A 24,364-nucleotide genomic window follows, 5' to 3' on the forward strand; every position below is an offset into this window, starting at 1 on the left:
ACAAAATAGGTATTCTGTATATTTTATTGTAGCATGTTAATGTGCCATTAACTTTATTCTTTATGGATAAAGACTTTATTTAGAGTAATTCGTACGTTCAACATGCGTCTCAGTTGAAAATATAAACTAAAACCTTTTAGATATGTTAGGAAAAGTGGGCTAGTAAAGACTGGTTAGCTTACTTTACGGAAAGGAGATACATGGCATAAGGAAATAATCATATGCAGACTGCAGATCATTGATGATTAATATTTTCTTAAAACATATCACTGTTGGTATTAAAGTTTCAAAACGATCAGCATAATATACTAAAAAGTATTTCCTCAACTTAGTTTCATTATCAAATTAAAAGATAATTCCTTGCCGAATTCATAGTTTTAATTGTATCATATTCGTTATTATTTAGTTTAATTTAAAGACAATAAAACATTTCCACGCTCGCTAAGAGTTTCAAACGCAAATAAAGCGTGTGACGATCAATGCACGCAAATAAAGCGTCTAACGATCAATGCACGCAAATAAAGCGTCTGACGATCAATGCACACAAATAAAGCGTCTGACGATCAATGCACACAAATAAAGCGTCTGACGATCAATGCACACAAATAAAGCGTCTGACGATCGGAAATTGATCAAATTTTGCTCTTCTCATTTGACACCTTCATGCAATCGTCATTATCAATGTTAACTTCAATTTCAATTATAAAATTTGCAATGATAAGTGGTTTATATTGCCTTAACATTGGAAAGTAATTGCACAATTTACGAAATTGTTCATTCGAATGCAGATTTGTGAAGGAGTTATACGAATAATGGCTTATTCTTGATTAAAATGTCTTTCGCAGATTTGATTATTTTTGTTTCTGATAATTCCTGAGATGTATTTGACTTTAATTATCTAAAATATTCTCGAAGATCTAGGAAACTGAAATATCGTTTAAATGCACAAAGGCAAACACAATCAACGGAAAATGAATTTCAAAATTAAAACCTGAAAAGGATTTATCATATCTACTGACATATGTTTATCGTATACCGGCAGTTTCCTCTGTTACACAATGCAATGACTATTCTTTAGAATTGTCGTCTGCTTCATTTTAAAAATATTTCCCCAAGTTCAATCGCTTTGTCCTCATTGTTTATCAACATGCCATGCAGACGTTTTCCGAAATTGTCCTTTGTGTGATACATCATATTCTAAAGATACTGATAGAAACATAAATGGTGTTATTCTAACTTGATTCCACATGCATTTATGCAGACGAAACCCATCAGTAAAACAAAGAGTGAAATCATTATGAAAACCAGCCGCAGACAATGCATACGTTTTAAATGCCTTTTATCAGTATTTTCTTTAATATATTAATATATGTTTTGTTTAGAAGAAATATATACTGAATAAAATAGACATATAAATGTATTTGGATCAAAATGTACCCCCCCCCCCCCCCTATATTATTTGTAATATTCACAAAACAGACTAAATATCAACCTGACAATAATCTATATCGTTGTCGTCTTGAATTCGTTCCTTTTTAGATTAATTTAATTCATTTTGAACATGATGATTACTGTTACGGTTAAGGTACGGTATGTGTTGGACTTTTTACGTGTCAGTAAGAAATGAGTTGCTTCCCTTAGTTTTTGGACGCCTTTTTTGTGCTATTTTGGAGGCAAAGATTTTTCATCAAAATTGTTATAAATAACTGGGTATTTGCAACGTTCTTTTACGTTAGCATTTAATAAAAGGTAAAATAAAGTGAATGCTATCAGTCATTAGAGTTGCAGTTGTATTTTGCGAAGTCAATCCTCCAGATTGCGAATCCATTTCACCGAAATCGGGTTGCTGGCAGGAACAATTACGATCAGTAAATGGACATCCGAACCAAACCTTAATGTACTGATCCAAAGTAATAAATAAAACACTAATTAAGTACCTGTATTACTCAATAAGAATAGTAGATCTGCTTTCCGTCAAAGGCTCAATTTTAACATCCTGACATCGCACTATCATTTCGTTCTAACATTCATTTTAGTATCCCCGTTCATTCATTACTGCAGCTCACATGTCATTAATCTTTCCAACAAAAAACAGGAGGAACAAAAAACATGTTGTCATTTGTATTAGTTGATATAAAAGATATTTCCTCTAAAAACGTATCAATCTATGTTCTTAAGTTTTCAAGGAACAAATATGCTGATATATTCTCTGTACAGAAGGTCTAGACCAGGAATTTATCAAACATTTTGCAACACTTTAGGACAAAGACATTCATCATAAAAACGAATGAAAATCTGACAAATCGTTGCAGGCTCCTTTGCGTAGGTGGAAACTATTTTCTTTGTAATTTACCGTTAAAGTTCTGGAACCGGAAATGATTTGCGTTAGCCACCAGTGTAAGCCAGGATAGCCTGCACGTCCGTGTAATCTGACCAGGCTCGATACTGTTGGCTTACGAACTTGAAATGTGCATATTTATATCCCTAAAATTCATAATGGGCAGCTCCAAACAAGGACGTTGGACAACTTTATTTAAGGAATCAAAAGGTTAACAAGACTTAAACCGCGCCTACCTCATTATGTAATTGTTTATTTCGATCTTTCATGTTAAGATGTTGTTTATTTTTTTTAAGTGATTCAAACATTCCTAACCGCCTGTATTCCTTTTATCTTTTATTCAGTACCAAACTCAACGATTGCTAAATCAAATTTTGTTTGAGATTTAACTATATTTTTATATATTTCTTTAAATGCGTTGAATGACTTAAATTGGCAGTATGTTATACTTGAAAAGTAATATTATTTACCTAAAATTTCAATTCATATTAATTGTCAATGTATAGGCTTTATTCTAGTAGTTATATAATATTCGTGCTTTTATCTCTTAAATTACTAATATGCGTTGTTCTAAATTAACATGTTCAAGTCCAAAATACTCGTACAAATTCCACATGTAGGAGTAAGATTGTATCAAATGCCAAACTTGTGACTTTTAAATCTTACAAAAATGTGAGGAAATGTGTTCATAATCATTCCTTATAACTAAGCTCAATATTAAATACTCGCCATTGCTCAGGTGTGATATTGCTTACACTTATTTTACAGCAAAAATATATGTGTCTTTACCATTATAGTAGGTTTTTTTTAAACAACAATGCGGCTAAATTTGGAACAAATGCTTACGCAGTCAAACTAAATGCGGAACATAATTTGAAATGTTTCAATAAGTTCGTTCTTGTAAACTGTAAAGATTTACAAATTAAACCAGATGGGTACTGATTAAATCTCTTACGATTTGTTAAAGAATCGTTGTCATCTCTGTTATTTGATCAGACATTTTGAATTTCTATATTTTCGGAACTGCAGTCTAGCGCCATTATTATTCTATATTTATATCTTCTACATGTATATCAAAATTATTTGGGATATGGTGTAATAAATAGAATTTAGACAGTAAGAAATGTATTCGAAAAAAAATAAGAAAAAACCATTGCTTTCCCTGTAAAGTAGCAAAATATTTACTTTCACAAACGTGCCAAACATAATTATAATGACAAGATATCATGTTCTTGCCACAAGATAGATAAAGAAGAAAGCACCTCTGTGCTACTGCACAAACTTTTATCTGAAGTAAATTTTATTATATTCGTTTCATCCGAATAAAATGTTATTTCTAATACTATACATATATATCATATACCAGAAATATTGTTTTACTTTAACAAATAGTCTGCGTCAACTGTACATATAGATACTGCTAGCAGTCGGGTCTAAGGTCACCTTAAACCAGAAGCAAAGTAACACAATTTTTATCTTTCTTACAGAAGCTCTTAAATCAGATTGTATAAGACCAGTATCCTACTATTATATTTTGGTGATATCAGTATTTGATTTAAGAGCCATACTTATCGATACTGGTGGAAATGGGGGAGAAACTCGAGGCTAGAAATCAATAGGAAAAACCCATTCGTTCCGTATATTTTTTCTTGTGACGGACAGTATGCCAATTACCCATAATTCAAAGCGTTACATCAAATCCAGTAGTGAACAAAACCCAATCATTCCTAACAAATTCCATTATCTTCCACATGCCGATTGTATGATTGTTTAATCATCTAACACAAACTAGCTTTCATTCCTTGATCTCTATCAGTTAATGTTTTTATTATATATTTCCATGATACAGTCAATCTCTAGTGAGTGAATGCTGCCAGATTCAGTTTTTTATTATAATTCTTTCATGAGTGTGCCCATCTCATTCCCAACAGGTACACCGAGAGTTGTATAACATATATTTTCTTCAAAAATCTCTACATATTTACATCGTTCATTTAATATTATTAGTGGCGTTTGAACAAAACCATGTTGTGTGTATTTAAGTGGGAGGGGGTGTGGTGCGCACGTGAGTGTTTTGACAATACTCGCACGATTCTTCTTGGTCTACTTGACTTAGCAGAAAAACAATAAAACAATAAGACGAAAATTGATACGAAATTTCATTTGTGTCCTTGCATTCGGATTTAATTACATAAAACAATCAATTAATCAAAATAAAAACCTCCGGGATTCCGTCCTGCATTAATCTAGTCAAGATTGTCGGATAACTGCATTTATTCTGAAGACACTGTTCTTAAATTGACAGGACAGTTTGTCGGAAGTGACTGCTATCGAACAGCGTCGTTTCCCTAAATTTAACTGACATTGTCGGCTGATTGAGTCAATTTAATCTGTACATAAAACCAATGGTACTTCAATTTATCATCCACTTAGGATTCAGTAATATTTATGGCAAAGCAATGCCTTTGTACGGTGTCATGAAAGGAACATAAGAAATATTTTACTTACTACATGCGCACGCGTAAGCTATTACGTGGTCACACGAGCTATTACGAGGCTACGCGATAGGTTTTACTTATAACTACAGCGTGGCAACGTAAGAGCTACCGCGTGTCAAGTGGTGAATAAAACATGCACTATGTCCCCTTTCTGGCACCGTACCTATAAATATTACCGGTTGGGTACGTGGTGCATAAAATGACATCATATAATGTGATAAAAGCAAGGTGCTGATACATGTTTCTCAGTCTCTATAAATTATAATTTATCAGAATGTCAGTTATAATTAATTCTTTAATAAATCTTCCATTATTCAACAGGCACATTATTCGGATGTTAACAAATGTTTCACAGGTGGTGAAATTCCAAGCAGAACAGTAACCTCTAAACCATCTTCAGTTTGAATCTCCATCAACTTGAAAAAGATATTAAACCTGGCATCTTCATACAGACATCAACCGGGGGTTTATCACATAAATCAGAGTAAGTAATTGTGACAAGTTATCCTGAAAATCTAGTAACATTATCGTTTTATTACTCAGCACGTGTTTCTCGGACATTCCGGTATGGAAAATGGTAAGCATGGTGTTTAGGCTTCATCTAAACATATCAAGGTACTATAAGTATATCTTTACTTCAGCATTTGCATCTTTGCAACACCGAACACCGCCTGCCCTTAGCCAATCAGAATAGAGAATTTAAAACCACATGATACAAAATGCAGAATGGACGACAAAAGGGCACGCTATCCGCCAAGTTGTTGACGAATTAATTTATAATAAACAAATAATGGTAGCGAAATTTCAGACTCTAATGCTGTTAATTGCAATTGCCGAAAGTAGTCCGCTTTTTTGAAGCGGTTACTTCCCTTTATATGTACACTAACGCCGACAAATTCAGGGGAGATCACTCCGTAAAGATGGTCAAATGATAGGCGCATTAATTTTCAAGCAAAATAATTCCCGAATGGTCGAAGATTTCTAATAATGTTCTTTTTAGATATACATGCTTATAGTAAGCTCCATGATTATTTACATCTGTTTTAAACAACAGTTAGCGTCGTTACAAACCCTAATTTAGAATAATATGGGTTTCTTCAGGCCGTTAACATATAAATTCACCGTGGTCGAGGGGTTTGCGCGCTCGCTTATGAAGCGAGAGGTCTGGAGTTCAAATCCCAGTTAAGGCAACTCATTTTTTTTCAAATTGTTTGTCAAATAAACATTGGATTGAATATCAGTGTTGCAATTTGTCTTATAGCCAATTTACTACAATTAAAACGCTGGAAAGCATTGGTTGACTATACAAAAACAAATTGGTTTATAATCTCAGTTCTGACATTCTGAGACCCAAACAAATTCAGCGCCTTCTGTGCTTTGATTGTAAATGCTAATACTTGTTTTACTACTAACTCGAATGATAGCGGTAGAAAATTCGCTCAAATATTTAATAGAACACATCCAATTTTGTCTATCCACTATGTTAAAGGTCAGTTAAATATAAACTTGTAATTATGTGCAGCAATATGAAATATCGTACTTACTCCTTTCAATAAGCCAATAAACAAATAAAACAAATAAAATTACGTCCCTTTTTCATAAATGAAAAAAAAAAGGAAACTTTTTTTTTCAAATAATTTGTCCGGGTGTTATGATTGTTTTTATTTATACGTTTACGGTTGCTTGATGATATATTCGTTAAAATTTGTTTGAAGGTGTTTAAATCTAATTTAATATTCATAGATGAAGATAGATTTCATCAATATAATGAAATAGGAGACTTAGTGTGGTAATTTATACAGCAGCTTATTTATAACACAGCGTTTATTCATTTATACATCTTAATACATACATGTAAGTATATATACTAAACTCTCAATCTTGTTCATATTCATATATACAATAAAAAACCTACATATATCTTTATAAATTTCATGAAAAAGTATAACATTCGTGTACAGACGTCTGACGAATAACAATATATAAATATGGCTGGGAAAGTATTGAATCAGAGGAAATTAGTTTATGTTATTGGCGGGCGGAAAAACCAAAAAGCAGACTTTATTAATATAAAAGTGGGAAGATCTTCACATACGTTTTCAGTGGGTGGGGTATTGGATGAAAATATTAATGTGTTTTCATGATTTCAGTAGACGGCACTAAATGACCACTTCTTGTATTGACGTTGTTAGTGTTTGATTTACAAGATACTTTTCTTGATACAATCTGATAGCGGAATCGATAGGAAAAAACCACCCATCATTTTCCCATGATGGACAATCTGTCATTGTGGAGTAGAAGAGGAGCTTCATCAAATCAGTAACTCTAAAATAAGAATTCCTTCCGAAAATAAAAAGACAATTTTTCCAGTGCTCGCGTACATCAAATTATCTGTGCATACGCCAAACTCGTTCCCCGTTCATTTGTCTGGGCGCACTATATGTATTTTTAAACTCAGTCCGATTATTGTATTTGAAAGAAGATGCAGACAAGTTTCTTTTGGGTAAAATCAATACTACATTATTATAGAACCATATTTACAGAGAACTTTGTGATATATTTTGTTTGTTTTAGTCTTCCCCAATTCATTCATCTTTCATGAGAATTTGAAATGCAGCAAGAGTGGAACAAAATTAGATTTTAAATAAATCTCTTTACTTTATCATTTTCTGTATATTTTTTTTAATTCTGTCTTACTTTTATTTTATGTAACTATCATCAAAGTATGTATTAACGTCAATGTATGCCTTCTGCACTATTGCCACCGCAACTGTGTCGAAAAAGTGAAATCACCATGCATCAGCTCGAACTCAAGACCCCCCATAACAAGTTTATACACTGCCATGCCGTAAAATGAACTAATAAAATGCTCATCGTACTTTTCAATCTTGTTTCACCATTTTTTCGTTTCCTTCTTTGCAGATTTTACAAAAATAAATCATGCAACAAAACTACCACTGTAAAAAAACCAATTCTGATATCTCCAAGTCAGTTTGTGTTAGGCTGCAAACGTTCGAGATAAGCGTTTGAGATGACACTGATCAAACATGTGCACACGACTACTTTCTGTACCGCTGTCATCTTTAATAACATATCAATGCCTTCAAGATTTCGTTTAGCTCTAAATTGCCTCTGAGTGGAACGAAGATCTAAGAAACGATTTAAATATTTACAGACGCACTTTACAGTTTGCATTTAGTATCTTTAGACATTTAAGACGATATCTAAAAGAGAAATGTGAGGGCGTTTTTATTTGATGTTAGCCAGATGAGCTTATACAAATTGATAATATCTAAGCTTTTAGTGCAAAACTGTTCTATGTAAATTGAAAGTGACGGAAAATTTGAATTTTATCAATTTTTGCCTATTATATTTAATTCTTTCTATTTGATATTTGACGGATATTTGACGGATTGGCAGTCACTTCGAATATAATAATTTTTCACACTTTCTCTCAGAGATAAATCTGTGCAGCTTCTCTAAAAACTGAATTTGTTTTGGTCTGCTAGCGGCAACAGAAATACCCATGCGACCAGTGCAGACTTAGATCACCCGACAACTCCCTAAAATGCAGAATAGTTTTTTTTGTGTGTTTTTTTTTTGTGGGGGAGGGGGTCCATTTAAGATATTTAACATCGTAAGGGTTAAGGTTATACTATTTTATACATGTATGAAAAGCTAGCACATAATTTTCAACTAAACTGTGAATTGGATTATTACGTATTTATTATTTCTAAGCAATACTTCGGAGGTATGCTGTCAAGAATTCTCAATGGCTGTCTCAAATACATTAGCATACAAAATATGGTGTCACGTATTATTCTCTGTGGCTATGTCATACAGATATGACACAGAATATGGTGTCACGTATTCCATGTGACTAAGACATATGGTGTCACACATTCTTTATAGCCATGTCATATGAATTAGTACACAAAATATGGTGTCAATTATTATTCCCTGTGGCTATGACATATGCTGCCACGTATCTTTGTAGCTATGTCATATGAATTGGTGCATGTAATATAGCGTCACGTATTTTTTTGTGACTATGTCATATAGAGAATCGCATATTACACAGCATAATGTTCAAGAATGTAAAAGTGTCACAATGTAAAAGACGCTTTAAATAACGTTATATAATAATATACAGTCTAGACTGAACCTTGCTGCAAGTCAAGAAAATCATCTATTATACCACGTGATGTGGCCTTGCGGACAAAGAATTAAGTTAAATATAATCATCTTACCAACGTATGGGAAAACATTTGTAACTAAAATATTTCAGAAACTCCTCAGACTGTATTAAAGTTTGTTTATCATAAATGGACAAATATAAAAAGGCCGATTTATCCCCCAAAAATGTTATTACAAGAACTTATCATTATTGGTGTTCTGTAACAATTTCCATAAGATTATTCATTGACTATATAGCTTCACCATGATTCGTTTCTTTTGCTTATTTTAATATAAGACAGTTATAGTGTTTAAGTATTAAGCATGGAAGTCAAAATATACCACTTTAGCTACCTTTCGTCGGGTTATTCATGTTATCGCCAAACATGCTCTTAGTCCATTATTAAAAGTATAAAAACCCGTGTCTGACCTTTTTGATGAGGAAAAAATGTACTTATTTCTGAGGGTTAATGTACTTTTAATGTGATGCTCATTCCTAACATTATTCAGATTTGTTAAAGAAGCTCTTAGTTTACACTATCATATTATAGTTAAGTGCAAATTTCAAAGTGCTAAACGCCAACAATTACCATTGCTTATTCGCCAATTTATACTAAATTTATACTAAATTTATAAAAAAAACCAACATAAATTTCAAAATAATATATACATTACAATGTATTCATTTATAATTTAATGATATAATCTTAATGATAACATCATGTATATAAAATAGTGTCGTGCTGTAGAATAGATTGATCTGTTCCTATGATACCTTGAAAATAATCTTTTTTTTCATCGATATTCTAAACATGATATCTTCATTAAAAAAAGATGTTAGTTTTCAATTTGCTAAAGAATATTTTAAGCGGCAAATATAAATTTTATTTCATGATTTTGTATCTATTTTTTGTTCCTTTTTTCTTTCTTTCATTTTTCTTAAACCATTTTTAAATGCATATGTTCTATGTATACAAATATCAATAGATTGCGGTTTGATCGATGATACAAGTATCGTGATTGACTAGAGTGGATTTTCCCCGTGATTGACTAGAGTGGATTTTCCCCGTGATTGACTAGAGTGGATTTCCCCGTGATTGACTAGAGTGGATTTCCCCGTGATTGACTGGAGTGGATTTTCCCCGTGATTGACTAGAGTGGATTTTCCCCGTGATTGACTAGAGTGGATTTCCCCGTGATTGACTAGAGTGGATTTTCCTCGGGCTGTACAGCATTCCACGAGGTGCGGAAAAGTCGTGTAGTGAAATCAAAGAGAGCTAGATACAAGTTATATATTATTATACCAATATAATATTACTATTATTAATAGACCTCCTCGAAATGAAACGTTATAACAGAACAGAACTACTATAACATACGAGTAATAATAGATTGACCAAAGTCATTCAAGCTAACTTGTCAAAATAAATTGTAACTAATAATATAATACGGATTTTGAGTACCTTTATCAAATATCAGAACATAAATGTATGTACAGGTATATTATAAAAATAAAAAACGTCATGGTTATATAACATTGAAAACATGCGACGTCGTGAGATGTAATTTAAAAATAAACCTGCGACGAAGCCGAACAATCATCATTTACCTATACAGTAAAAGTGCAAGGGAATTATACGCGAACTTTTAACAGAACCAGATGCTATAATAATGTTTATATGTTCAAAATGAGAAAGGCATCTGCTTTGATGATTTCCTTTTTATTATCACGAGAGCGGGACTGGCTCTGAGCACACTGAAATGCATGCGCATTTTATTTCATTATCCGGAAATTTGAACTTTTTAACATTTTTGGAAAACATATCAAGGTTTTGAACAGATGTGCTTGCATTTTCTATACAACATAACATTCACTCTCGTATTTTACCGTGAGACTTTCTGGTTTTAGAATTATTAAGGCAAGATTTCCTGAATTAATAGCACACATACATCAGTTGGAAAATGCCTGGAGACTATAGACATATTTGATATATGAGAAAACAACTAAAATGTGAACTTAGGATAACGAACCTTTAATAAATCGATAAATATCGACTCATATCGAGTAATATCGTAAATTACCCCGAGATCGCCCTCGATTTCGATTTTTTTTGGTCACGTGAGAGGGTGTTTTCCACTGACATTACGTCATTATTTTTAAATCGAAGTACCAATATGGCGTATCGCATACATAGAGGATATTAAATGAGTGTAAGTTCAATACTGAATTTATTGCACGAGTTGAATAAAATCATATTATGCGAGCCTCTGGCGAGCATAATATTGTTTTATTCCACGAGTGCAATAAATTCAGTAATGAACTTACACGAATTTAATATTCTATTTATCACATACCCAAAATAAAGACCGTTTAAAGTGAAATAAAAGTCATTTTTCATTGACGCGCCTATAGTATAACGCTAACATTTAGCGCGTCTTTACTCTTTGTTTGTATAACGCTAATGACGTCACGTCAAAATATATGCACGGCCGTGCAATACCATATTTACGGAGTCGCAAAATCGGCACGGGTGTGTGATAAAAGCTCATTAGACTCCGTAGTTCTTAAAATAACTTTATTTGTATTTTTTCTCAAAGTAATTATTGTCATGTTCGATTACATTCACTTCCTGGTCCAAATATCTAGCAACATGTCATTAAAAACAACAGCAAACAACAACAACACCAAACACAAATAATTTTAAACATATTCACGAAAATTACCGGAGTTTTCCGAACCAACAAGAAAGATCGTCATTAAGCTCTAAAACCACTAGCGTTGCCTCAGTTTTAATAAAACTTTTTCGATTTTCTAATGTCTTTTCCCTTTCTCCAAAGACAAACTATTAATATCACGCTTATGGATTGTTATTTAATATGAAAGCTTTAATACTTGCGATATTGAATACCAAAAGTGACAAATACGAAGGAAAAAGCCACATCTGTGTAAACGTCAATGGTTTTACATTTCAACTATACTGTGGTTGTAAATAAAATAAAAAAAATGACTAGCTCTTAGCAAATAAGCTGTTTAATTTTGGAATCATAATGGCATATAGAAAGATTCTATAATTAGCATCGCCATCTTCTAAAGTACAAAGAATTTTCATAACAAAAAATGCATTAATATAACATCGGTTGTACAACTTAAGATACCAATGTTTTTAGATTGAAATTTGTCCTCGTTTTTTTAACTTGCTAAAACAGATCCAGATGTGTGCATATTTTGCATGCATGCATGCTTTTCATATCTGTGCATGAAGCATTGTGCTCTGACTAAACTTTACATCTAAATTCCTTACCATTATCTTAAGATTTTCTTGTAATTTTTTTTCTCTCATTCGTCGTTTTTATATAAATGAAGACTGGCACATGGTTGTGTGTTTTTCTGTTATTTGTTTCTCTATTAAAGACGAAGAATAATTGAAAATTAGAAGAACACTTACTTGTAACAGGTTCCATTAATGATTAATTTAACACGGAAACATCTGAACAGATACAGATCTGCAATATGTCTTATAACTGAACGTAAGTATGCAATTTAGTTTCATAGAAGCGTTTTCGTTTGCTATTTTAAAAACGGTTATAATGCATTTATCACATACCCGTGCCGATTTTGCGACTCCGTAAAAATGGTATTGCACGACCGGGCATATATTTGACATGCCGATCCAGTATTGTACCACCTAACGCATAATCATGCAATATTCAGTCGATTCGTAATTCACGTTCTCATTCCGATTCGCGTTCGATAAGTCTAACGCTTTTTCAATGAGTATTTATGACTCCGTATAAGATTCGCCTAGCATTTAAAGCAAAACTTTGTTTCAAAGCATCTAAACCGGCTAAGATACATGTATATTTGAGGCTATACGAGTGTTCACTGCAAGAGCAACAAGTCGCAAGTTCGATCCAAGAAACGCTATGCTAATGTGTAAGAAATGAACCAGTTCTGTTTCTAGCAGCTCTGTTTGCAAATTGAGAGGTTTCTTCAACTTTCTTGTCTCTTTAACAGCTATGTAGTCACTATATCAGGGATGTGATGGTCATGTATGTAAGTAGAAAACGAACCTTTATAATAGAATCAGTCATTATCATTATTATTCTTTTATTATGTTGTTTTCTTGTTGTTTTAATATTGTTGTTCATTTTATATGTAGAAGGCAATGCTAGATCAGAATTAGCCTAAGGCCCACTTTTACTATGTGTTAACATTTCACTTCCGGCAAAAGCCGTGTTAACATGTATGAGCAAAAGGGTATTGAACAGCACAAGTTTTCTTTCAGACACATTCTTTTTTCACGGATAATAACATAATTGAATGATACTTAGAGCATCTTTTTGAAAGGAAATATCAAAACGAAATGTCCATTCACGAGATAGTAAACTACACGTTAACAAGATTATACATATATGACCAATTGCAGTACAATTTCAGACGGAGTAAAATGCACGTAATTTCCGTGCATTAACTCTTAGCCTGTTGAAATTGTACAAAGAATTTGCCTGAACAGACCATTCAAAAGGCTATATGAGAAATTTCAACATTGAACTGCCAACAGCGTAGAGCCTGGTCAGACTGTACAAATGTGCGGGTTGGTCTGGCTCTATTCTAGTAACAAAGGATTCATCACCATCACTTTTAGTTCAAGCAGTGAAAGGTATAATGATTATGTTTCTTAATCAATGAAATCAATGGTCTGTAATTTGAAATTCTTACAAAATGTACTTGATGCTTGATAATTAAATTTCAAACATTGCGGTAAGACTTTAGGCAGTTAATGCGGTTTTCTGTTTTATCAAGGTATCGACTAACTCAATGAAACATATTTAATAATAGCATATATATTAGCCTTTTTATAGAGGTTTATATGTGAATAAACTAAGCTTTATAATACTATAGAATTATTTAAACTGTTTTAAGAATGACATTATCACATCAAGCCAATGAGTGTTAAAGTACCTTTTACGATGGCATTTTAACAGATGAAAAATATTTCAATGCGTGATTGGTGCGTTTATGAAAACGAGGCTATTGACTTAACTAATTAAAAAGAAACCAAATAACTGTAACCTAAAACGTATATACTATTCATTTTTTGTCTTAAAATCAATCACCAAGAAACACGTCATAGAAACATCGCGTTACTAAAGTTACTAAAATCATTTATTTCATTCAGTTCATTTTTTGTTGAATATGAATTTTTGTTTCTTCAATGCCTGTCATAAGAACCGCCTACACCCCAAAATACTTTTTGTTCATTACTAAGGAAAGTCTTTATTAAACCAGTCGGCGGTTTACATCATTCGTTGTCTATCATATTTCACGAAAAGACTTAAAGTTTATAAGATAATTAATAAGATGAGGCGAACTGAGCTACAGCTGTGACAGGTTTATTAAGAAATGTTCCGCGTTATTAAAAATTGATTATGACAATTTAGTTGGGTTTTTGTTGTTGTTGTTCTTTCTTTCTTTCCTTCTTTTTCTTTCTTTCTTTCTTTCTTTCTTTCTTTCTTTCTTTCTTTCTTTCTTTCTTTCTTTCTTTCTTTCTTTCTTTCTTTCTTTCATTCATTTTCATTCATTCATTCATTCTTTCTTTCTTTCTTTCTTTCTTTCTTTCTTTCTCTCATATCACCATAGGTCTAATTAAAGATTCGGCAGATGAAATTGAAAAGCATATAGTTGGCCCTCTTGATTTAAAGTTAAAACAACAGAGTTGATGCCCTTGATTTTACGTAATAGAATTGAGTTGCTTCTCTTGGTTGTACGTAAAGAACAGAGTTGTTTCCCGTGGTTTGAAGTAAACGGAAATTAAATTCCCTTTGGAAAATAGATAGACATGATTAACTTAAAAAGGGGAAGCCAAGAAAACAGTAGACATAAATTCTTTGGTCATTAGTTTGGTGTAAAAATTTCAATTAAAAATGGTTGCGTTCAATATATAAAAATGTACTGATTTCAATTGACACTTATCACAGGCAGAAAGTTGGTACAATATCGATATATCGATAAATTATGTCAATTTTTTGAAGATATTAATTAAAGAATGGTGTAACTCAACGAATTTTTTGAATTTACGGAATAAAATCTTTCATATACGAGTATGTGATCTTAATGTGAATATATTATACATATGTAAGTTTAAATATGATTTATTTAAAATCGATTTGGAACTCACGCTAAAATATCTTGACATACTTGGCATCAATTGAAAACAGTTGGTTTACCTATTGTAAAGAACTTTTAGAAAAACATTGATCCAATTATAGCAACGTGAAACATTTATTGGAACATTTATTTTAAAGTTATGCTGAAAAGCATCTGCCAAATTAATCAATTAACACCTACAAATATTGCATAATATATACCACCAAAATACACTTAACAATCTACCATAGCATCTGCTGCATTTCAGCGTTGGAATGTTAAACAAACAAACCAAAAAAATCTCAAAGATACAACATAATCGTCTATGAAGTTGAAGAAAGCAAGTCACAGTATCAGGATAAGTGCAAGCATTTCTGTTTTCTGCTCATTTACAGCGGTGGTTATTAAAGTTACCGGTGGTCACCCCACCGCGCACCGGTTTGAACAGTCCTCAACATTAAAACATGCATGGAAATGGTGTTAAAATTCGCGCGGATATCAGACTCTGTTAAGGTGAAATTTTATGAAATTCAATGTAAACAGTCTGAAATTATTCTGTATTGTTAACCTTTATTTTTATATTTTTGTATTTATTTATTTAAATAAATTTCATGTCACATTTAAAGCTTCAACGGGTTAGCAAAGATAGCTTAAACATCGCCCTATCACAACAAAGATGACGAAAAAAAAAAAACAATCTATTCGAAAAAATACAGAAAAACTAAAAATGTTTTAAAAAGACAGTGTTTCACTTAAAATGGCCAGATTGGTTACTATATTATTTAGGAATGGTAATAAGGAGCAAAAGGCACACTAAACCCAAGCAAACCCGTCCTTGGCGATAACAAATATGACCTCTTTAGAACTACAACTGCAGTAACTCTGAATGGGAAACGGACAAAAGCCCTCCCGGACAATGAATAGTATCGGTACGGTGCTAAAGGTCATGTTTAGCTATTTAACTATTCGTGGCGTCATTCTTCTTGCGTAGGACATGAAACTTTATTTTTTGATGTGGCGAAAATCAATACCAAAACACTTCTGTAATTACACCATCCGATCTAATTGCTTTAAAGTTGGAAGCACAAAGACAAAAGGCCAGAAAAAAGAAAGACTTTAGCTAGAAGGCTTATTTGTAATTCCGAAAACAGCTTTTATTTTTTTTTTACTAGACTTGGAAATGTTCTGACTTTATCGACAATGCAATGTTCAGACAGTGTAAGTCTCGGCTAATTGCTACCAGTATTTCGGTACGGAAATATCTGCACGGTTAACAGTTTAGTCGGAAATTTCTAATTGAGTAATTACGAGTTTTACAGATTGGAAAGATTCGCTTAATTTAGAACAGTATAACACCTCTCTCGTAAAACGTGCATTTATATCATCAACGTTTTTGTTTACGAACTTAATTTTATTGTATTTCTAATACCGTTATCATTCACGTTCAACGTCCGTTATTTCCGGTACGAATAATATTTCGCACGTTCAAATTCATTTTACGAAGTTTCCTTACATTAGTCGACAGTGTCCGACAAAATTCGAAAGAAATACAGTTCTATCATTGTCCTCATCTTTAAAATGTCGTCATTCAACGAGATTTATATTCTTTTAATTGTCGTGTTCTGTCGACGAATTGTCGTGCACCGTCTTCTATCATATCTCGAAAATGTGCTTTAACTATTTTTTTTATGTTTAAGACAATTTTTATTACGTTTTAGACATTTTAAGAAATGATAAAGAGAAGTAAATAATTAATGCTGTCACCTTTTATGCATTAACGTGTTTACTCCAATTGAATTTCATAGGGGTTAACCCGTTACTGCACTAAGGTGACTCTATAGTACATAATTATATTAATTTCCTTTTGGTTTAAACTGAGATACTGAATACTTTAGTCACATACCCACACATTAAATGTCATGTGGTGTCCTTCCATCTTTATCCACTGCCACTGACAGATCAGTTTTCATAATAATTGATAGTTTTCATTTAATTCTACTAATTAGTTAAAGATCATCATTTCTTTAGCTGAACTTTTTTTCATATATAATATATTCAAACAGTGGTGTCCCCCACTAGTGCACCAGACTGTTGATTAAGTTATTTATAATTAGATTTGAATGTGTCTCGTGATTTATACCGTAAATATTCAAAATTGGATATTGGGGAGAGAGAAAAAAACTTAAATAAATTAATATTGAAAACTTTTGCGAAAAATGTCACTTCAATAAAAGAAATGACATAACAAAACAAATATCAATAAAAGAAATGACATAACAAAACAAATATCAATAAAAGAAAGAAATAAAGTGGGCACGTTAATCAAAACATCAGTTGACCTTTTAAATCTTTGAGAAAATATTAGCTGAATGTGAAGGTCAACAATGACAAGTCATTTTTAATGGATTTTCTGACCGGTGTTTTAAATACACTTTTACGACACCCTTTCTGTCAACCGTTTTTCTAATGTAAAGCTGTAAAACGTTCTTGCGCTAAATAAAATACGGAATCAAAAGTAGCTGAAAATAAAAAGGATAAATTAAACATCTTTGTTATAACGTGACACATGTTAAACGAGAGAAAAATCATAAAAAGACGCGTCATATTACGTTATAAATTAAAAAGATTGAAAAAAAATGAATATAAAAACAGGATCGAATTTATGGTAATTTATGTCTTCATTTTTAGAAACAGTGTATCTTTGTTTTAATTTTTTAAATAGACAGTCGTGTAAAGTCACGGTTATGTTTATAAATAAAAATCTATTTTAGTATGTATAAACTTTTTTTGTAATCAATATATTTTATAAAATTATAATCGTACATGAATACCAAACATAAAAACAACAACAAGAACAATAATAATAATAATAATAATAATAATAATAAGAAGAATAATAATAATAATAATAATAATAATAATAATAATAATAATAAATAGATTAATAAATACAAAATGTCAGCGCATCTCATTACGAAATACCAGATTACTACAAGTGCCTGTCAAAAGGGTTTACCACGTGTTATTACGTAATATCATACAAGATGCCGAGATTTTCGCACATGCGCGAGAGATATTTGTCACAGTTTTATCACATTTGTTAAACGGGTGGATAATAATCAAATAAATAGGCGCCAACTTGCACGATGTAAGATAAACAAAGATTAGTGCAAATCTCATCTTAATAATATTGGCATTTATTGGCATAATCTTGAGATCTAAAAATAATATATTTGAGCAGTTATTATCGCAATTATGTTCTGCGGATAATTGACAGAATCGTATAGGGAAAAGATAGAACAATAATTGTAAAAATGTATGTGTAATACATAAAGTCACTTAAACGAATGCCTTTCTGAAATAGTATTATGCATCTCCGTCTATTTCTTTTTTGTTAAAAGCATTGTTTGCCAATATCATTTCTTATATTACAAACTGCGATAATATATTCGCGTATTTCATTTAAACGAACAACCCGTTATATATTTTGCCGCTGTTTATTAAGCTTAAGACCCCAAAGACACAAATATACATGCAATGACATGCCTGTTCTAATAATCTACAGTTTCGGTTGTTTTTCTTTCGGTTCATTGCAAAACAACGAAATATTGCCAAATGTATGTCTCTATGTTTTATGACTTTACTAACTTGTGTCTATTTATGTCGATATTTTAGTGTTGATGCATGTTTAAATGGTATATTTAGGGAAAATGTATAGGCAATATCTGATATATAAAAAGATTTATCACCTTAAAGTCTCCAATTCCTATTAGATTCATATCACATACAAGAAATAGGCTTTTTAAAATATCTTTTGGATAATATAACTACATACGATTATGTTTGTAAACATAAATATCTATATGTATCAGTCACTATATAGTTCAATGTATTCATCCCCAACCTTGTTAACATTTTATTAAATCTGAATTAGTAAAACATACCGAAGCAAGAAAGGAATGTTTACAGTTACTTTTATTTCGTTTGATTCATGCAGACCGCTGGAACGAACCTTTATCTGAGATATATGTCCACTATAAAAGTATGAAATTCAGAAATAACAACAACAACGGCATACAATGATGAAGTTACAAGGGATAAGTACCGTATTGTGCACTGTAACATTTAATACTTGAATTTGTGATTTCTCTAAAAGAGATGGTTACCTGTCGGAGTAAGTTTAAACAGGTATGAGGACAAACATGTGTGTGTGTGTGTGTGGGGGGGGGGGTCCGGGAGGGGGGAGGGGTATCGTCTTCTTGAAATATCGCTTTATCTCGAATAAAATGTGTACAATGTACATGTAAAGGAAAGTTATGTACGTTACCCATAAAAAGCATCAGCTTGATGAGAAACTTGCTGGTAACAGTCGCTCGTAAAATGTATAGTGTATTCTTTCTGTGAAACCAAGTACAGAAATGCTTGTTTCTTATTATATAAATGATGTAAGCTTTTTTTAACGAAAAACTCTCTTATTAAAGCGCAGCAGCAGGCAGCATCATTTCCCGTCTTTGATTCGATTTGTGTTGTGGTAATGAAGACATTAACGCGTTGATTTGATGCCTTCTGAAGTATGCCCTATGACGCGCACGTGCTCATTATCTACATGCGACGATATGCGCACGTTGTAACATCATAAAACTATGCCATAATTTGGGCTTATCAGTCAAATGCTTGGTGCAAAATAAACAAAGGAATGTTTGCTTTGTTGATAAATGTACGTTATATTTTGTTTCCATAATTTTGATGTTGATTATTTTGTTATTGATTCAGACGTTTATATGAAATTTTCTTTACTCGTCCTTTATCTTTCTAATACTTTAAGATATTACCATCATGTAAGAAAAGCATGAGAAAAAGAGATACACAAGTCTTTATTACATAAAATGAGATTAATACTGGTTAAAGGATGAGAAAATCTTACATAAACAAGCCAGTGTCACTGGTCAAGTCCCTTTACGCATTGCAGTGTCTTACAAATATAATGGTATTGAGACACGTAAATGAGACATCTTAATAAAGTCCGTCAACCGTGTCGTCTCCGGACCATTCTATTTTATAGACCCTGCTTTACGTAAGAAAACGACACAGTCAATTTATGTTTAAATACCAAAAATAATGCACTGATCTTTCATTGATTCACTTTAATGGTATTCTGTGTTAATCTTTCACGAATACAAAACAGCCATATAATTGTATTAACAAGAGAACTTGAAAACCGTAAGAAGAAATTCCCTCCGGTATTAAACATTTTTTTCTACGGTCATAAAAGGCGGGGGAAAATTGCTTATACATACAATTCTTTAATGTGTGGATGGTAGTTGCTTTTAAGAAAGCAAAATCTTTTTTTTTTTAAAGGAGAGAAATTGTAAGAGTTTTCGTCCAGTGAAGGCACTCCGTTTTCTATTTCGCTGTGACAATAAATTACGTGACTCATGGATGTGTATTTAGTTATATATGTATATAGCGTGTGCTATGAATAGGAGGGCCAACTTGTATGCATTCATTGAACACTAGTATATATGTCTATTTATTTTGTAACATTTGAATCATGTTAACAAATCAAATTTGAGAAAATGTGTATTATTGAAGTGTACTATCATAGTGGTGTGTTATTCTTAAATGGTATCATCTGTTAACTTTATCTTAATTGCTTCGAATTCCCAAAGGTATACACTTTCTTACTTTCTGTCTAAAAGATAGACTTTAACGCCTTCTGAAAAATCTTCGTCGTGATTCCCTTGCGAATCAAAGAACTCTTAAATGTATATGATGCTGAAAGTATGCCACACGTGATTTCATCAATAAAAGGTCTATAAATAGAAAATGAAGTACACTCACCCACTCTGAAATGATCCGGCAATCCCGCCGTCGTCGGGGAATATAATCCATAAGTTAAAATCAGCGACCACACAAACAACAACATTGTAGTCTTTTTTAACTACAGATGTGTAAAGCTCTGGGTTTAATAGATCAACAGATTCACAAAGGAATAACAGACTCTTAATCTCCCTTACTGATAAGCCTTCGTATAACTCTGCGGGGTTCTTCGAACGTGTTCAACATGTATGCATAAACTCCACGCGCGTGCTTTGAATATGTCAAAATAATAAACAACACGCTAACAAGGCATTAATGTCCAACTGTTTAAGAAAATTTACGACTGCATTGAAAATGTCATTCCAATTTCACGAAAAAGATAATGAAAATATTAAGTGAAAGGAAGAAAAAAAAACACAAATAAAAAACGTTGAAATATTCTTCAGAGATATGATTTTCCGGTACACGTGAAGCATCAATTGATGTTTTCTTTCATTTGAAGTTTACACCGTTTTCACGCTGAGATGAGGAACAAAAATAATTAAAGAAAAAACGTCGCTAGACTTAAATGTCCTATCAATTATGCAACACTGAAGCTCTAAACTAATTCCAAACATCTAATTCCTTGTCGCGAGCAGACGTTTAAGTAATAAAAGAATCTTTGACAAATCCTCCGAGATGTATTCCATGCAAACCAAGAGATCTTGCAAGTTTTCCGCGACTAAGAATCTTCCTGTATGTTTCCCGACTTTTAACCACTTCCTAATTGCTAATATATAACACCTAAGTATACCTAAGCATTGCTTTTTCCGCACTCTTAATGCCTGATTTTTTTCTTATCTTACTAAATGAAGATTAAATTCTTGGAGATATGAACACCGGCAAGACGGTGCTTGATTATAAATTTTATATACACACGTTTTTTTTCCTTCTTCGGAACAACTTGTTTTTCACACCAAATCACAAACATTTAACAACTCTTTCATTAATCGAGTAAAACTTAAACCAACAATTCATTACCAAATGTGACGCCATTTATATGAATAATTACTTAAGAGTTAATCAAAACTGATCACAACAAATATAATCCAATAGCGTATAAATTCCGCTTATTCAGAATTACATGGTATTGATAGCACGTTTATTCTAAAAGCTTTGGCGAAATAAACTCCTGACGTTTCTATTTATACAGGCAAGACGCTTTATATATATTTAAGTATTCCGGTTAAGAAGTTAAATCATTTGTATAAAGGATTAAATACAGATTCTCAATGCCAGCTGAAGGAAGATATCGGCAATTGAATCGGATTAGCTTTTATAGGTTTTTTTTTCTGTAATCCAAACTCTCAACTCGTAAAACAAATAATTCCAATAGTTATCGATACACACTGGCGAATACTTCACGAAAACTGTATGATATAATTCCGTTATTCTGTTATTTTTCGGTTCACATACGATCTATGCACCCTCTCAGATGATCATTCGCACGACGTGTTGTTTTCACGTATTTACATGTTACTGGAATATTGTGTAGTAAATATATATACTTGCGAAAAAGCCAAAATTCTCTGTGGAAAATAATGTAGAAAGTGATCCCTGTAGCAACGTTCGGCTGATTCTCGTGCAGTGTTCTGAAGTACAAAGAAAAAATTGGTAAATTAGAAACACGTGCGTGTTTTTCTCCGAGTGAATATTAGACCTACATATGTTTCTTAATTGATAATAAGTTCGGGATGATTCGGGCCAAGGTGTTATTAAGGTAGTTCTGGCCGCTATCTTATCAGCCTGAATATTAAAGAGAAACGCTGATGAAAATCAGCTTTAAAACATATAGTTTAGACAAAAATTAAATTGATATACGGGCTTATTTTTTCGCTAGACTTAAATATAAATCATGTTATATATTCATTCATTTCTAAATTATTTTCTCCACCTACGTCACAGATAGAAAGCGCTATTATATTATTATTATTATTATAATTATTATTAGATTATTATTATTATTATTATTATTATTATTATTATTATTAATATCATCACTATTATTATTATAATTATTATTAGATTATTATTATTATTATCATCATCATCAGATTATTATTATTATTATTATTATATTTTTATAATTATTATTATTATTATCATTATTATTATTGCAAGCAATGTATACCAAAACTGTTACTTTATTGTAAATAAATAATATTGTTACGGTTTCACACATAATTATAACCCTGGTATAAAAAAGTCTTTATCATTCATCGTGTAAATGGGTCCTTTTCCCCTCTCTTGAATATTTATACGTAATTTATTCATTCTTAAGTATAAGCATAGACGCAGACATCCATATATAAATAATAAAAACCGCAAACTACTTTCAAGGGTTATTATTAATAACTTAAATACACTCTCACAGAATTTTGCAATAAAGTGACTCTTTAAGATTAAAAGTATTCAACTTAATAGCAAATACAAACTGGAATTAGTCATAAAAATGTTATCCGTTAAAATAGAATGATTTTTTAAATAATGATACATGTATATGTACATTAAGATACATTATATTGTAAATGTACCTATTATACAAATTAATTTTGCGCTTGGATGTGTAAAACATATACACAACAGGCATTTTTTATAGTATATACATTTACATATAAGTACATTATACATATATAATTCGAAAACAATACAGGTTTCCATTAATAGTCAAAAATATAATGTATATGCTATAGTTATATAGGCAGATAACTTTAAAAAGACCTCGGCGACCCCACCCCTTTTTTCTTTCAAGTTAGCAACACAATTATATCCTTTTATAATAATTATGATGTATTTAGCAATGATGACCAGATGAAAGTTATCTACAAACATCCTCGGATCTCTTTCATTATTTCCCTAAAATTATATTATTGTATAAAAGTCCCATGCAATTAATTTAAACTTTCCGTGTAATAACGTCTTTTCGTTTCTTTTTTCGTGACATTTTGTGTACAACGCGCTTTTTCGTTTACATTTGAAGCACGTGCAAAGTCTAAACCACGTAAAACCACTCTTTCAAGTTTAACAACAACGTAATGTCATTGTTTAATGCCGTTTTGTTGCAATAATTAAATAAAATCGATCTGGTCCGAAGAAAAGTTATGTATGATTTAACCTTTTTAGCATGAAATAATAATAAGAATAAGAAGAAGAATAAAATACACACAAACAATTCATACTGTGATGTCATAAGTTCAATTATCCGTTCATTAATCCCATCATGCAAAAAATAAGACACTTATACATAAAACCGCGAAGTTAATCGACTGTTGTAGAGACCTAAATACTATCATATTTTAACCCCCATTCCTCGAGTATATCAAAACATGTTTTAATAGCTTAACT

The 24,364-nt window shown here is 31.8% G+C and overlaps 1 protein-coding gene across 2 annotated transcripts in view; it reads right to left on the reverse strand.

Annotated features, from left to right (window-relative positions):
• Positions 1-21,303, reverse strand: part of LOC132732380 (glutamate receptor ionotropic, kainate 2-like) — a 95,872-nt gene extending 74,569 nt beyond the window's left edge. For both annotated transcript variants that reach the window (XM_060718790.1, XM_060718789.1), the window contains exon 1: positions 21,002-21,303. In XM_060718790.1, the coding sequence (XP_060574773.1) occupies positions 21,002-21,086 (85 nt within the window). In that variant the 5' untranslated portion in view covers positions 21,087-21,303. The remainder of the gene's footprint in view (positions 1-21,001) is intronic.
• Positions 21,304-24,364: the final 3,061 nt, after the last annotated feature.

This window comes from Ruditapes philippinarum, unplaced genomic scaffold (assembly GCF_026571515.1).
Source record: "Ruditapes philippinarum isolate M1 unplaced genomic scaffold, ASM2657151v2 ctg180_1_1_1_1, whole genome shotgun sequence".
In the NCBI taxonomy this organism is placed as follows: domain Eukaryota; kingdom Metazoa; phylum Mollusca; class Bivalvia; order Venerida; family Veneridae; genus Ruditapes; species Ruditapes philippinarum.